This window comes from Somniosus microcephalus, chromosome 34, assembly GCF_052327205.1.
Source record: "Somniosus microcephalus isolate GS21.2 chromosome 34, FLI_Smic_1.0, whole genome shotgun sequence".
NCBI classification, from domain to species: domain Eukaryota; kingdom Metazoa; phylum Chordata; class Chondrichthyes; order Squaliformes; family Somniosidae; genus Somniosus; species Somniosus microcephalus.
Genome location: NC_141020.1, coordinates 20,541,984 through 20,558,728, shown reverse-complemented (window position 1 = coordinate 20,558,728; position 16,745 = coordinate 20,541,984). Strand labels below are relative to the sequence as shown.

The following is a 16,745-nucleotide window of genomic DNA, read 5'->3' as shown; positions in this document are numbered from 1 at the left end:
TTAGTTTAGAGTAACCCTCATCCAGTAAACACCTGTTGATTGTTCCTCTGCAGTCTCTGTCGATTTATTGAAGGACACCATACATCAAGATTCACGGATTTAACAGATAGACTAGAGAAGCTGGGGTTGTTCTCCTTAGAACAGAGAAGGTTAAGGGGTAGATTTGATAGAGGTGTTCAAAATGATGAAGTATTTTGATAGTTTAGATAGGGTGAAAATGTTTCCACTGGCAGAATGGTCGGTAACCAGAAGACACAGACTTAAGATAATTGGCAAAAAATCCAGGGGAGAATATGAGGAGAATTTTTTTTACGCAGCGAGTAGTGATGTTCCGGAATGCGCCGCCTGAAAGGGCGGTGGAAGCAGATTCAACAGTAGCTTTCAAAAGGGAATTGGGTAAATACTTGAAAAGAAAAAAATTGCAGGGCTCTGGGGAAAGAGCAGGAAGTGGAAATAATTGGAGAGCTTTTTCAAAGAGCCGGCATAGGCACGATGGGCCGAATGGCCTCCCTCTGTGGTGTATGATTCTATGATAAGTGTTCAAAATCATGGGAGGGCATGAGGGGTGAATAGTGAAAGATTCTTTCCACTATTTGATTAATCGATAACAAAGGGGGCACAAACTCAGGATCAGTACGAGAAGCATAAACGGACAGAATAGATTTTTTTTAAATGTGAAGGGTTATTAGAAGATGGAATCCATTACCCCAAGTGGCGATTGAAACTGAGCAAATCCTGCCAGTTAGAAAACAGCATGAAGAGCAAAAATATTGAAGGGGATCCTGGAGGATTGGTAACCCTGAGAACCCAGCACGGTGGCATAGTGGTTAGCACTGTTGTCTCACAGCGCCAGGGACCCGGGTTCAAATCTGGCCTCAGGTGACTGTCTGTGTGGAGTTTGCACATTCTCCCTGTGTTTGCGTGGGTTTCCTCCGGGTGCTCCGGTTTTTTCCCACAGTCCAAAGATGTGCGGGTTAGGTTGATTGGCCATGATAAAAATTGGCCCTTAGTGTTAGGGGGGATTAAATATGTGGGGTTACGGGGTTAGGGCTTGGGTGGGATGGCTGTCGGTGTAGGGACCGGGTGCTAGGGTTTGGATGATCAGCCATGATCTCGTTGAATGGCGGAGCAGGCTCGAAGGGCCGAATGGCCTGCTCTTAGTTTCTATAACACATTTTACGGCCAAGGAGCCTATACCTTTTTGATTGATCTCGACTACCATCTACCCTATCAGAACCAGGGGTCACAGGCTAAAGATAAGGGGTAAGCCATTTAGGACAGAGATGAGGAGGAATTTCTTCACCCAGAGAGTGGTGAACCTGTGGAATTCTCTACCACAGAAGACAGTTGAGGCCAATTCATTAAATATATTCAAGAAGGAGTTAGATATATTTCTTAAGGCTAAGGGGATCAAGGGGTATGGGGAGAAAGCAGGAACAGGGTACTGAATTTGGATGATCAGCCATGATCGCATTGAATGGCGGAGCAGGCTCGAGGGGCCGAATGGCCTACTCCTGCTCCTATCTTCTATGTTTCTATGTTTTTTTACCCATCATATTCTGGAATGCTACCAGTAGACAGTCAGAAATATTTCCGGAAAGAGAAGGGATTAGAACATAAGTACATCAGAAATAGGAGCAGGAGTCGGCCACTCGGCCCCTCGAGCCTGCTCCGCCATTCAATAAGATCATGGCTGATCTTCTACCTCATCTCCACTTTCCTGCACTATCCCCATATCCCTCGATTCCCTTAATATCCAAAAATCTATCGATCTCTGTCTTGAATATACTCAACGACTGAGCCTCCACAGCCCTCTGGGGTAGAGAATTCCAAAGATTCACCACCCTCCGAGTGAAGAAATTCCTCCTCATCTCAGTCCTAAATGGCCGACCCCTTATTCTGAGACTGTGACCCCTGGTTCTAGACTCCCCAGCCAGGGGAAACATCCTCCCTGCATCTAACCCTGTCAAGCCCTGTTAGAATTTTGTATGTTTCAATGAGATCACCTCTCATTCTTCTAAACTCTAGGGAATTGAGGGACACGGTGGGTAAGATGGGGTCGAGATCAATAAGAAAGCTCTTGGCTTCTTGGGCCTAAAATGTGTTATGTTCTTAGGGGTTGCCAATCCTCCGGGATTGCCCTGGAGTCTCCAGGAATTAAAGATTGATCTCCATGATCTCCCTTGTTCTTATGTCCACAGATCCCTGAAGGCAGCAGGACAGGTAGATAAGGTGGTTAAGAAGACATATGGGATACTTTCCTTAATTAGCTGAGGCATAGAATACAAGAGCAGGGAAGTTATGCTTGAACTGTATAAAACACTAGTTAGGCCACAGCTAGAGTACTGCGTGCAGTTCTGGTCACCACATTACAGGAAAGATGTGATTGCACTAGAGAGAGTACAGAGGAGATTTACAAGGATGCTGCCAGGACTGGGGAGCTTTAGCTATGGGGAAAGATTGGATAGGCTGGGGTTGTTTTGTTTGGAACAGAGGAGGCTGAGGGGAAATTTAATTGAGGTGTATAAAATTATGAGGGGCCTAGATAGAATGGATAGGAAGGACCTATTACCCCTAGCAGAGAGGTCAATAACCAGGGAGCATAGATTTAAAGTAATTAGTAGAAGGATTAGAGGGGAGTTGAGGAGAACCTTTTTCACCCAGAGGGTGGTGGGGGTCTGGAACTCACTGCCTGAAAGGGTGGTCGAGGCAGAAACCCTCATCGCATTTAAAAAGTACTTGGATATGCACCTGAAGAGCCGTAACCTACAGGGCTACGGACCAAGAGCGGGAAAGTGGGATTAGGCCGGAGAGCTCATTTTTTAGCCGGCACAGACACGATGGGCCGAATGGCCTCCTTCTGTGCTGTGAATTTCTATGATTCAACTGTGAGCAACACCTGGGAGAAAATTCATAGGGATGTTAAAGGAAATGTTAAAAGATATTGCAGATGGGGGGAAAAAAGGCTGTTTGACTGAGTGGGGCGGTTGGAGACGGGAGGTCATGTGATGAAACTTCCTGGAGTACGGCCAATCAGAGTTGGCGACCCTTTATGTTCTTGACGTGTGAAATCCAATTCCCTTTTGAACCAATTATATCATCAAACCCAATGTCTTTCCCTTACAATTTAACCCACAATTTTGGTTCCCGACAATGACCCCTCTCAATTTTATCAGGCTCTCGAATTTAAAGCCCGTTAAAAAAAAAGACTTGCATTTCCATAGTGCCTTTCACAACCTCAGGATCACAAAGAGCTTTACAGCCAATGAAGGAATTTTTGAAGTGAAGTCATGCAGAAAAAACAGCAGCCAATCCTGCGCACAGACTGCAATGTCATAATGAACGGATAATCTGTTTTAGTGATGTTGGTTAAGGCAGAAATATTGGCCAGGACACCGGGGAGAACGTCCCTGCTCTTCTTTGAAATAGTGCCGTGGGATCTTTTATGTCCAGCTGAGAGAGCAGATGGACATTTAATGTCTCCTCCGAAAGACGGCACCTCCGACAGTGCAGCACTCCCTCAGTACTGCACTGCCGTGTCAGCCTAGATTTTTGTGCTCAAGTCTCTGGGGTGGGACTTGAACCCACAACCGTCTGGCCCAGAGGCGAGGGTGCTGCCCACTGAGCCACGGCCGAATTGTCTTTTATCTTTTGAACGCTCTCCAGACCGTCAACGTCCTTAGTGAGGCATCGCAGCCAAGTCCAATCCTGAGTAAAGTTATCAATAAATTATTTACAGCTGTTACTGGGCTTTTCTGTGGCTGGGGGGTGTAAATAGATGGAAATAAATTGTGTGAATGATCGCTAGTTAAAATGGGGGAAAGAGAGAGAGACGCGAAATACTTGCAAAACTGCCCTTTATCTCGATTTCTCTGTACAAATTGTGCAGCATTGGGGCTGCAACTGAGGCCTGTTGCTAGGACATTCTTGGCCAGGCCTTTAATATATTTAACTCCCACACCAGAGGGAGCTCTCTGAAACTTCATCTTACCCAGCACAAAATAAACATACAATAAGGCACAAATCGCAATTAGAATTGCCTCGCAAGAGTGTTTCCCTTTGGGTCTAGACTGATCACAGCTACATTTAATATAAATCAGCTATCAGTGCGAGGGCATCACAACACAACACCAGGAGACCAACTTGCGTTTGTTCAGGGCCTTTCATATACTCAGGATGTCCCAAAGTGCTTCACAGCCAATGAAATACAGTCACTGTTTTCTCTTTGTGGAGCAATCTTTGCACAAAGCAAAATCCCACAGACAAGATTGATGACCAGTCAGTCTGTTTTTTGGTGGCGGTGGTTGAGGTGTGAACGTTGGCCAGGGCTCCTGCTCCTTGTGTGTGGAAAAAGTGCCGAAGAAGTCTTTTACCGTCCGCTTGAACAGGCAGCTTAACGTCTCATCCAATAAACAGTGCCTCCGGCGGTGCGGCACTCCCTCGGCGCTGCACCGGAGTGTCGGCCTGGGTTATGTGCCCAAGTCTCGGAGTAGGGGCTTAAACCCCATGACCTTACGACGCAGAGGCTACCAAACTGGCCAAGGTGACTCAAAGGCCTGTCAGTGCCCAGGGTAAAGGCACAGAATAAGTGATAACTAAAGCGTGGCTACTTAAAAGTGCTTTTCTGTATTCTATTTGCTTACAGACCTCTTCCTATGACCAGCACTTGTAGGATTGAGCCTTTCAAACTGTTCATAGCCCAATCTCATCTGAACTCCCTCACCGTGACTTGTAGCAATGCGTCACTGAAGCTTGAATTCCAAGCTTTAAGATTTGGTGGATTATTTCTTTCACCCAGGGCCTGTGTTTGTGAAGAGACAGCGGGCAAGATTTTTCTATTCATGAGGTGGAGCGGGCCAGGGTATAAATTTATTCACGAGGTTCTCCTTGGGCAGGCTATTAATAGAACAAGAGGTCAATCAAACTGACCTGATGCTGTCTGGTGGCTTTTTTCCGTAGTTACTAATGTTACCCAGTCCCGTTCGCCCGTCACCCCCTGTGCTCGCTGACCTACATTGGTTCCCGGTTAAGCAACGCCTCGATTTCAAAATTCTCATCCTTGTTTTCAAATCCCTCCATGGCCTCACCCCCTCCCTATCTCTGTAATCTCCTCCAGCCCCACAACCGCCCCCCCCCCCCCCCGAAATATCTGCGCTCTTCTAATTCTGGCAGCTTCATCATCCCTGATTCTAATCGCTCCACCATTGGTGGCCGTGCCTTCAGCTGCCTGGGCCCTAATCTCTGGAATTCCCTCCCTAAACCTCTCCGCCTCTCTCTCCTCCTTTAAGACGCTCCTTAAAACCGACCTCTTTGACCAAGCTTTTGGTCACCTGTCCTAATATCTCCTTATGTGGCTCGGTGTCAAATTTTGTTTGATAATCGCTCCTGTGAAGTGCCTTGGGACTACGTTAGAGACACTGTGTGAATACAAGTTTTTGTAAAGCTGGTTATCCAGGTTAGTATGACCACCTTAATTCAGTTTTCAATTTATATCCATTGTGTACAACCAATTACTATGGGAAAACACACCCTGTCCTGGTGAGGTCAAGAGGCCAACCATGTTGGACTTAGCGAGGGAACTAAGCTGATCTCAATTAGGTAGAGGTGAGATGTTTGGGAAAATCAGCCATTGTTCCCGCTCCCAATCACTGTCCTGCACGGCCGTGGATGTCGGGTGAGGACAGGGATCGGGTTTGGCTGTGCCATCTCCTCGAGATCACATAGACTGCCAACACTCACCGCGAAGGGTGTCCACGTTGGCCGAGGCCTCAGGTGGGGCCAGCGACCTTCGGGCGGGGGCGGGGGGAGGGGAAGAACAATAAAAATAAAGTGGAAGCCAAGGAGCAGAACGAGGTCACCGGGGTCAAAGGGTTGGGACCCAGCCTGTCTAGTCAATGCCCACTGGTGGGCAAGTCAATATTGACAATAGAATGATTACAATTGAAGTGATCTAGATCAGTGTCTGATTTTTGTTCAATTTTGGCTGAATGACATTCTGCCCAGACCTTCTGGTAATCCCCTGGCACCCACCATATGATCTATGTGGTTAATGTTGTGATTCTGTTCTGTAAATGTCTTGGGTGTCATCAAAGATGCTTCCAATACATTGTTGCTCACTGTGCTCTTCCAGTGCATAAGGCAGTCTCAACATAAGATGCAAGACATCGCTGCTGCACAGAGGACACTCTCCTGAACCAAAGGTCAAAATTCTGGGGGGGGGGTGGGGGCAACAGGAAACACCGTATTTCGTCTGAGGCACGACCTGAAAGTGCTTGATGCTGTCACTGGGCCTAGTGTAAATTAGAAACCTCTCATTTCTCACTGGCCATCCAATTGACTGAACTCAACAATCAAGGTGTGAAGAAAGTCCATTGTTTTTTTTTCGCGGTTCCAGCCCATGGCGATCCTCCAAGGTGAAAATGGTCTTCTTAAGCGACAAGGTACAAAAGAAATGAAAGAAAAATGTCACGATTGTGCTCAAGTGCCAATGTTTTATAATTTAAATATGCGCTGGCCCTGCAGCCGCTCGGCGAGTCCTTGCTGGATGATGCCACCAGTTCAGATTTTGGAGTCGTGCTGTATGTGGAGATTGTCCATCTGTTCCAAAATAAGGGTGACCGTAGGTTGGCTGAGGGGCTCTTGTCTGCTTTTCAGGGCTTCAATCTCCTCCTGCATTGCGCTGACCTGGTCCTGCAGTCTGGCGTTCTCTTCTTCAAGACGTGCTTTCAACTTGTGAAGATTATCGTTCTCCGTCGCAAGCTGGCTTCTTTGCTATAGCAACAAGGGGGGGTGGGGGGGGAGGGGTGGTAAGAAAACAAAAAGGTATTAATGTACATGCTCAACCAACCCACAATAGAGCGCGCTAACCCTAAACGAGCAGGACGGGGAGAGTCGCTTGTTACGAGGCAGAAATGAACAGCGAGGCAACTTTGAAATCACAAGGGCCCAGGTAAGAGTGCAGTGACCCTAGTGCTACTGGGATGCATCACACTACAGCTGCACTGCAGCACTACAAGATGCACTGCAGCAACTCGCCAAGGCCAGCACCTCCCAAACCTGCGACCTCTACCACCTAGAAGGACAAGGGCAGCAGGCGCATGGGAACACCACCACCTCCAAGTTCCCCATCCTGACTTGGAAGTATATCGCCGTTCCTTCATCGTCGCTGGGTCAAAATCTTGGAACTCCCTCCCTAACAGCGCTGTGGGAGCACCTTCACCACACGGACTGTAAGGCGGCTCACCACCATCTTCTCGAGGGCAATTAGGGATGGGCAATAAATGCTGGCCTTGCCAGCGACGCCCACATCCCATAAAAAAAAACGAATAAAAAAAAACTGTAATAAGTTAAGGGAACAATCTTTCTCCCTTCTGCTTATAGTCACGAGTGTAAAACATTTACCATTAACAAAGAAAAAGGTGAAAATAGTGGATGCAGACTGGGAGCTCTGGGATAGAGTGTTGGATCCCATTGAGAAGACCTGGTAGATCTGAGGTGGAGCGTTGGACTTCCATTGAGAAGACCTGGTAGATCTGGGGTGGAGCGTTGGACTCCCATTGAGGGTCCTGGTAGATCTGAGGTGGAGCGTTGGACTTCCATTGAGAAGACCTGGTAGATCTGGGGTGGAGCGTTGGCCTCCCATTGAGAGTCCTGGTAGATCTGGGGTGGAGCGTTGGACTTCCATTGAGAAGGCCTGGTAGATCTGGGGTGGAGCGTTGGACTCCCATTGAGAAGACCTGGTAGATCTGGGGTGGAGCGTTGGACTCACATTGAGAGTCCTGGTAGATCTGAGGTGGAGCGTTGGACTCCCATTGAGGGTCCTGGTAGATCTGGGGAGAGAGCGTTGGACTCCCATTGAGAAGACCTGTCAGATCTAGGGTGGAGTGTTGGACTCACATTGAGAGGGACTGGGAGCTCTGGGATAGAGTGATGGACTGACATTGAGTAGATCTGGGGTGGAGTGTTGGATCCCATTGAGGGTCCTGGTAGATCGGAGGTGGAGCGTTGGACTTCCATTGAGAGTCCTGGTAGATCTGGGGTGGAGCGTTGGACTTCCATTGAGAAGACCTGTCAGATCTAGGGTGGAGTGTTGGACTCCCATTGAGGGTCCTGGTAGATCTGGGGAGAGAGCGTTGGACTCCCATTGAGAAGACCTGTTAGATCTGGGGTGGAGCATTGGACTCACATTGAGAGGGACTGGGAGCTCTGGGATAGAGTGATGGACTGACATTGAGTAGATCTGGGGTGGAGTGTTGGATCCCATTGAGAGGGCTTGGTAGATCTAGGGCATAGAGTCCCATCGAGAGATGGGTCAGCTCAAGTTCCACCCTTCACTTTCATCCAAACTGTTCTGCCCTTTAAAGCAAATTTTGCAATTCGATTTGTTCTGAAGGAGATAAAATTCGCAAAGCCTAACACTCAACAGGCAGGGAGACTGTGGTCTCCATGGTCTTTACATTTTCTGTCAAATAAATCAGATAAATCACTCACCCATGCAAAGACCAAACTAACCTGATCACTGAGTACAGGGCTGATTCTGGGGCGTTGTGAGTCAGCCAGGCAAAGACCCACCTTCAGTCAGGCTAGAAACTATAAAAAATGTTTTCCCTCCATCGTGAATGTGTGGAACACACTCCTAGCAAGAGCAGCTCATGTTGAGTTCATTGATTAGGAACATGGGCGAAAAAAATACCAAGGCCCATCGAGCTTTCCATCTACCATCCCATGATCCGATGATAATGGAGCTATTGATCAATCTCTATCAATGAGTCTACAAGAGACCCAGACATGAGGCAAGGAAAACTCCCAGCAGTGGAGAGCTTTGGGAACCAGAGGTCCAAAGTCACCTGTTTCTTCCAAGCAATGCTACACTCCAGAAAGAAACTGGATAAATAACTGGTTGGAGGTTATTGGGATAGAGATGGATGAGAAGATGAATGGATCTTGCCACACTGGGGCAGGAGTAGACTAGGGGTCGCGGGCCGGGGCTGACCAGTGGAGATAGGCACATTTTTGAATACTTTGCAGTTTCACAAGATTAGCGTTGGAGATCAGGGGATGTTTCGATAGCAATTTCCCTCCTGAGGTGAACTAAGTGGGGTGGAGTCCATGATACGATGGATTGTACATGGCCTGTGGAAGCAGCAGAATTGATTGACCAAATGGCCTTTTATTATCTCTGCTTTTTCTTCTTCTTCTTAGGCAGTCCCTCGGAAGCGAGGATGACTTGCTTCCACATTAAAAATGAGTTCTCGGGTGACTGATGAGTCCAAGGCGGGACCGACAGTCTCTGTCACAGGTGGGGCAGATGGTGGTTGAAGGGGCGGGTGGGTGGGTTGCTTGGGTTGACGTGCGCTCCTTGCACTGCCTGCGCTTGGCTTCCGCTTGCTCCCGGCGAAGAGACTCGAGGTGCTCAGCGCCTTCCCGGATGCTTCTCCTCCACTGTCCACTTTTAACTTCTCTGCCTCAGAAGTTGCCCGTAAAGAAATATTCTGCACAATCAATTACCGGGATTCAGGTTGCATTATTGGTACCCTCGAGGAGACGGAATGATTGCCCCCTTCTTCTCCACCTCATGCTCTTTCCCCAGTTGGCTATCCTATAAGTCAATGCGATCCAACAGTGGGCAGATGTTTGGTAAGACTGACATTCTTCAACATTGGGTCAAGTAATTACAGGAAACTTTCGATTAACCGGCACCTAAATAACCGGAAATGTCGGTTAACCGGCAAAATTCAGGAGTAGGTTCAGGTAACTTTTATTACTTGCACAGCAACAAATGGAGGAAGGCAAGGGTGTGGCTGCAGCTGTTGCTAAGCTACAGAGACGCTTGCAACTTGTGGCCATTGTTCTGAAGCTGTTGCTAAGCAACAGGGTTTGTTGCTTTATACGGAGCTCTCAGCTCCGTATCTTTTACTATAGCGTTCGGTTAGCCGGAATTTTTAATGAACCGGCACCACGTCGGTCCCGTCCGTGCCGGATACCAGAAAGTTTCCTGTACGATGCAACTTTATTTATCACCCGCCACCCCCCCCTCCAATCCCGAACACACAATGGAAACAGGTCACGAGCGAGTGCAGGAAAGCAGTTCAGGGTCACTCACTCAGATCTTGCTCCCCCTCAATGGCGCAATGCCTAGCACCCACTTGACCCCATGGCTAAGGTTGGTGAGCCAACCTGTGCCAGCTGTGCATCCTGCAGTTTTGGTCTCCTTACCTAAGAAAGGATATACTTGCCATAGAGGAAGTGCAGCGAAGGTTCACCAGACTGATTCCTGGGATGGCAGGGCTGTCATATGAGGAGAGATTGGGTCGACTAGGGCTGTATTCACTAGAGTTTAGAAGCATGAGAAGGGATCTCATTGAAACGTATAAAATTCTGACAGGGCTAGACAGACTGGATGCAGGGAGGATGTTTCCCCTGGCTGGGGGGGTCTAGAACGAGGGGTCACAGTCTCAGGATACGGGGTAGGACAGTTAGGACTGAGATGAGGAGAAATTTCTTCACTCAGAGGGTGGTGAACCTGTGGAATTCTCTACCACAGAAGGCTGTGGAGGCCAAGTCACTGAATATGTGATTGTACTAGAGAGGGTACAGAGGAGATTTACAAGGATGTTGCTGGGAGTAGAGAATCTTAGCAATGAGGAAAGACTGGACAGGCTGGGTCTGTTTTCCTTGGAACAGAGGAGGCTGAGGGGAGACCTTATTGAGGTGTATAAAATTATGAGGGGCATAGATAAAGTGGATAGGAAGGACCTATTTCCCTTAGCAGAGGGGTCAAAAACCAGGGGACACAGATTTAAAGTAATTGGTGGAAGGTTTAGAGGGGATTTGAGGGGAAATTTCTTCACCCAGAGGGTTGTGGGGGTCTGGAACTCACTGCCTGAAAGGGTGGTAGAGGCAGGAACCCTAACCACATTTAAAAAGTACTTGGATGTGCCCTTGGGATGCTCTAACCTGCAGGGCTACGGACCAAGAGCTGGGAAGGGGGATTAGGTTGGACAGCTCTTTGTTGGCCGGCGCGGACACGATGGGCCGAATGGCCTCCCTCCGTGCTGTAACTTTCTATGATTCTAGGATTCTATATATTTAAGGAGAGAGATAGATTTCTAGACACAAAAGGCATCAAGGGGTATGGGGAGAGAGCGGAAATATGGTATTGAGATAGAGGATCAGCCATGATCATATTGAATGGCGGAGCAGGCTCGAAGGGCCGAATGGCCGACTCCTGCTGCTATGTTTCTACCGCTCCGCGCAGTGCATTCGGGCTCCAATGGGACGCATCACCACGCCAGTCAAGCATCAGTTCCTTTCACATTGTAGAAGCCCAGCCGCCCTGATGCACTCCCACATCCCATCCAGCCCGACCCTCCAATTCTCACCTGCTGTACTTCCTGTAGTCTCTGCACCCATTGCTCACACTCTGGCATTCCCAACTCATCCCACCTGTTCGGATGAGGCTGCAAGCGCGACGAGCCGGATTTTAGAACGGCGAGCCCCCCGACAGCAAAGTCCGTGTCCACGTTAGCTGGGTCCGTCTGCGTGGACCTGTTTGCTACTGTCGGCGTTACCCGGGCTGAGTAACTCTGGTTCAAGTGACCCGTCACCACAATAGCGTGGTCCTTGCCGTCGTCATTGTGCTCGTTGCTGTCGCTGTGAGGGTACATGAATATGTCGTCGTCATTACCTAGAGGGGCAAGCGGAAGAAGCAAAAAAAAATCAACTCATTGAGGTCTCGTTGCAAATGACGATACGTTGTCCAATCCAGGTTATCTCGCGAAATTGGAAATAAAAGTTGAATTTATAAAGTGCCGAACATTTCTAAACACTTCATAACATGAATTAGTGGGATTTGAGTACAGGAGCAAGGATGTCTTACTACAGTTATACAGGGCCTTGGTGAGACCACACCTGGAGTACTGTGTGCAGTTTTGGTCTCCTTACCTAAGAAAGGATATACTTGCCGTAGAGGGAGTGCAGCGAAGGTTCACCAGACTGATTCCTGGGATGGCAGGACTGTCGTATGAGGAGAGATTGGGTTGACTAGGCCTGTATTCACTAGAGTTTAGAAGAATGAGAGGGGATCTCATTGAAACGTATAAAATTCTGACAGGGCTAGACAGACTGGATGCAGGGAGGATGTTTCCCCTGGCTGAGGGGGTCAAGAACGAGGGGTCACAGTCTCAGGATACGGGGTAGGACATTTAGGACTGAGATGAGGAGAATTTTCTTCACTCAGAGGGTGGTGAACCTGTGGGATTCTCTACCCCAGAGGGCTGTGGAGGCCAAGTCACTGAATATATTTAAGAAGGAGATAGATAGGTTTCTAGACACAAAAGGCATCGAGGGGTATGGGGAGGGAGCGGGAATATGGTATTGAGATAGAGGATCAGCCATGATCATATTGAATGGCGGAGCAGACTCGAAGGGCCGAATGGCCTACTCCTGCTCCTATTTCTCTATGTTTCTATGTACGGTGGTATAGTGGTTATGTTAATGGACGAGTTCATCCAGAGAATGTGAGTTCAAAATCCCGTTGTGGCAGTAGGAAAATTTAAATTGAGTTTAAAATTCTCACCCTTGTTTTCAAATCCCTCCATGGCCTTACCTCTGCCTCTCTCTGTAACCTCCCCCAGACCTAAAACCGAAGTTCCCTCTCAGTTTTTTAGTGCGCGCGGTACCTTTAAGTTTGCAGAGTGGCCGCCCGGTATCTCAGAGGGAGCCGCTTGTGATTGGCCGGCGCGGGAGCTTCCCGATCGCTGCGTGGCCACGCACGGCGCAGCTTAGAGGGAACGTTGCTCACCACCAACGTTCCCTGTGATTTTACTTTCGGGGCGCGCGCGGCCTCTTTAACGGGCTGCGTGGCCCGTACACATTTCCGCGCCTGGGCGGTTTTTCCCGTTCAAAAGCCGGCGACCGGCCTGCGCGGGATCTCCGGACCGCTGCCCGGCCACACAGCCGCACAGCTGAACGGGAACATTGCCTCCAGCCCTCCGAGATCTCTGCGCTCCTCCAAGTCTGGCCTCTTGCCCATCTCCAATCTCCTTCACTCCACCACTGGGCGGCCGTGCCTTCTGTTGCCTGGGCCCTAAGCTCTGGAATTCCCTCCCTAAACCTCTCCTCCTTTAAGACACCCCTTAAAACCTGCCTCTTTGACCAAGCCTTTGGTCGCCTGTGCTCATATCTCCTTATGTGGCTCGGTGTCAAATTTTGTTTGATAATCGCTCCTGTGAAGCGCCTTGGGATATTTTACTACTTTAAAGACGCTGTATAAATACAAATTGTTGCAGTAAAAGTGACCATGAAACTGTCGGATTGTCGTAAAAGCCGAACTGGTTCACTGATGTCCTTTCGGGAAGGAAATCTGCCGTCCTTACCCGGTCTGGCCGATACGCGACTCCAGTCCCACACCCGACGTGGTTGATTCTTAACCAGTTCAGGGCAGTTAGGGGTGGGCAATAAATGCTGACCTTGCCGGCGATGCCCACATCCCGAGAATGAATTAAAAAAAAAAAGAATTGCGTTTGAAGGGCAGTGACTGTCGTAGGCAAACACTGCGCCAACCTCGTCTCAGAAATAGCAACGTTCTGTTGGCCTGGTTTTTTTGGGGGGTTTTGGTGAGGAGGGAACATTTGGCCGTGACAGCAGGGGAACTCACTGCCCTTCTTTGAACAAGGCCATGGGATCTTTAACATCCATCTGAACACACAAACAGGGCCCTGGTTCAACGGGGGCGAGTTTCGCCCTAGCGGCTCAGCAGCAACCTGGCGGGTGGGCGGTTAAAACCGCCCGCGGCTCTTACCAGTCCGAAAGCCGCCATGACGGCAGCGTCTGTAATTTGGACCTGCTCTCCTGAGCTGGCAGCAAGGAGAGGCGCGCCCGGAGCCAACGGGGTCCTTCTTTTACAGATGCATGTTGCGGCCCGATGACATCATTGAGGCCCGACTGTAATTTTAACTCAGGCCTGAGCGGGGGAATCCGCCTGGAGTTAAAATCGGGGCCTGTACAATGTCTCACCGGAAGGATTCCTGAACATGCCACTCTTTAAAAACTTCACATCTAACCTTTACATCTTCAATTCCTACATTCTCTCTCTGTCAGTAAAATCTACCGGGAGGGGGCTCGGCCTCTCTTAAGCTGCTTTATTCGCGATTTGGAGGCCAAGGAAGTGGAGCCAACATCGCCCGACTTCCTGCAAATAACCACGCATGCGAGTGGACCACTGCAGACAAACGGGTTGCCCTCTGGGCACCAGGCGTGCTGGGTGGCACCAGCAGTGGTGCACTGCTGCGTCTGCCCACCAGAGGGCAAGAGAGCCCACAGCACGTTTCGCAAGTTCCAGCATTGCTGCATCGGCCCCTTGAGAATCGGTCTGCCGAACTATTTCTGTTTGTGTTCGGCAGCGCGCCGTGCGAACGACGCCGTTGAGGAGAGTGGTGGGGCTGGCGGGGGGGAGTTATGAATCAAAGGCAGAACTCGCACTTAAGTGTGCTTTTCACATCCTGAAGCGCATCACGAGTGAGGAAGCTCACCAATGTTTGACTAAGGGCAAATTCTGGCCCGACGTGTTCTTTTAAAGAGGCATCTCACATCGGTTTCTTCTAACCTGGAACCAAAGGTTCACAAACACTTAACAAAACTGCATCAGTGAACCTTTAATTCATCTCAGGATTTCCCGTATAGAAAGGGAGGCTTGAGTTTCTACAGCGCGTTTACACGACCTCAGGACGTCCCAAAGCGCTTTACAGCCAATGAAGTACTTTTTTGAAGTGGAGTCACAGTTGTAATGTAGGAAACGTGGCGGTCAATTTGCGCACAGCAAGCTCCCACAAACAGCAATGTGATAATGACCAGAGAATCTGTTTTAGTGATGTTGATTGAGGGATAAATATTGGCCCCAGGACACCAGGGGAGAACTCCCCCTGCTCTTCTTCCAAATAGTGTCACAGGACCGTTTACGTCCACCTGAGAGAGCAGACGGAGGCCTCGGTTTAACGTCTCATCCTAAAGACGGCACCTCCGACAGTGCAGCACTCCACTGGAGTGTCAGCCGAGGTTTTTGTGCTCAAGTCTCTGGAGCGGGACTCGAACCCACGACCTTCTGACTCCGAGACGAGAGTGCTGCCCACTGAGCCACGGCTGGTACAGGAAGAAAGACCGCGTAAACAAAGTACTGGACACTGGACGAGGGCGGGACTATGGTACAGCTTACAGAGCGATCGTCTACCAGGCTCACTGTCAAGGCTCGGGCGGGTAGAATGACCATGTGACGAGAGCCATCGCCTCGGCCCGCAGGAATCAGTGGCTTCAGGAAAGGAAGGGGGAACTTAGGGATGGGGTGCGGGGGGAGACGTTAGGAATCAAATACAGGAAACTTTGGTTTATCCGGAGGTTGTATGTCCAGAAACCTCGATCTAACAGCAGAAATCAGCAGCCGTTTTGGTTAGGTTTTTTTTCTTCTAGCTTTTATTTTTAACAGTCAGGCTCTGGAAAGCGTCTCTGTAGCTTAGCAACAGCTTCAGAGACGCTTCCAAGGTACAGGCCGAGTGTTTACAAGCTGTTGCTAAGCAACAGTGTTTGTTGTCAGATACGGAGATGAAAACCTCCATATCCTTCAACGTTAGCGCTGGTCTATCCGGAAGTTTTGATAGATCGGCAGCAGCTCGGTCCCGTCGGTGCCGGATATCGCGAAGTTTCCTGTAAAGACAGAAAAGTCCCCAGCTGGAGTATTGTGGACACCACACTTCAGGAAAGATGCCAAGGCCTTAGAAAGGGTACATGGAGGTTCACCAGGATGTTACCGGGGATGAGCGACTTCAGTTATGAGGCGAGGTTGGAAAAGTTAGGGCCGTTCTCCTTGGAACAGAGAAGGTTCATAGGTGACCTAATAGAGGTTTTCAAGATGATGAGAGGTTTTGAAAGAGTAAATAGAGAAAAACTGTTCCCTCTGGCGAGTGGGACAATAACCAGAGGCCATAGATTCAAAAGCATTGGAAAAAGGTCTAGCAGGGAGAGGAGACATTTTTTCACTCGGAGAGTTGTCGGGATCTGGAACGCCTGACCTGAAAAGCTGGTGGAAGCTGATTCCAGCGATCATTTTCAAAGGGAGTTGGACGGGTTCTCGAGGATGAGGAACTGACAGGGTTACGGACAAAAAGCGGGGGATGTGGGATTGAGCACGACGGCTCTTTCAAAGAGTCAGCACAGGCACGACGGGCCGAACAGCCTCCTTCTGTGCTGTAAGTTTCTGCGATTCTATAAAAAAAAGAACTCGCCCTTAGGTGTGTGTGTGTTTTTCACATCTCAGGACGCGCCAAAGTGCTTCACAACCGATGCAGTTCACCGATCTTTGACCAAAGGGTGAAGGGAACTTGCAGCAAACGCTCGAAGCCCAACGACAGCAGCGACGGTCTGGGTGACTCGGAGAAACGCGGCCCCCCCCCCGGCTGCAGCCGGGGATGGTTACCTGATCGATGAAGGTAAAGGCAAAACCAACCGAGCTCGTGAGACAAACAGACGATGTCAGAACAACAGGAAATGCACAACAGTAACAGCCGCCCTATAACCATCAGGGTTCAGGTAATCATTGGAGGGAGAGAGATGAAAGAGCCAAGCGACTCTGGGTGGTGTTAAAGTGAAAAAACACAAAGGTGAACAGGATAAGAAACCACATCAAAAGCAAAGTTGTCACTCAGAAATCCGCGTCCTTGTTGTTCTGGATCAAGCGCATGTACTGAGGATGGGAG

At 49.2% G+C, this 16,745-nt stretch overlaps 1 protein-coding gene across 2 annotated transcripts in view; it reads right to left on the bottom strand.

Moving 5' to 3' along the window:
- Nucleotides 1–5,124: 5,124 nt before the first annotated feature.
- The window catches only part of rasgrp4 (RAS guanyl releasing protein 4), a 217,179-nt gene continuing 205,558 nt past the window's right edge, over nt 5,125–16,745 (bottom strand). For both annotated transcript variants that reach the window (XM_085973565.1, XM_085973563.1), the window contains exons 16-17: nt 11,382–11,686; nt 5,125–6,771 (exon numbers count right to left, since the gene is read on the bottom strand). In XM_085973565.1, coding sequence (XP_085829691.1) covers nt 6,559–6,771; nt 11,382–11,686 — 518 coding nt within the window. In that variant the 3' untranslated portion in view covers nt 5,125–6,558. The remainder of the gene's footprint in view (nt 6,772–11,381; nt 11,687–16,745) is intronic.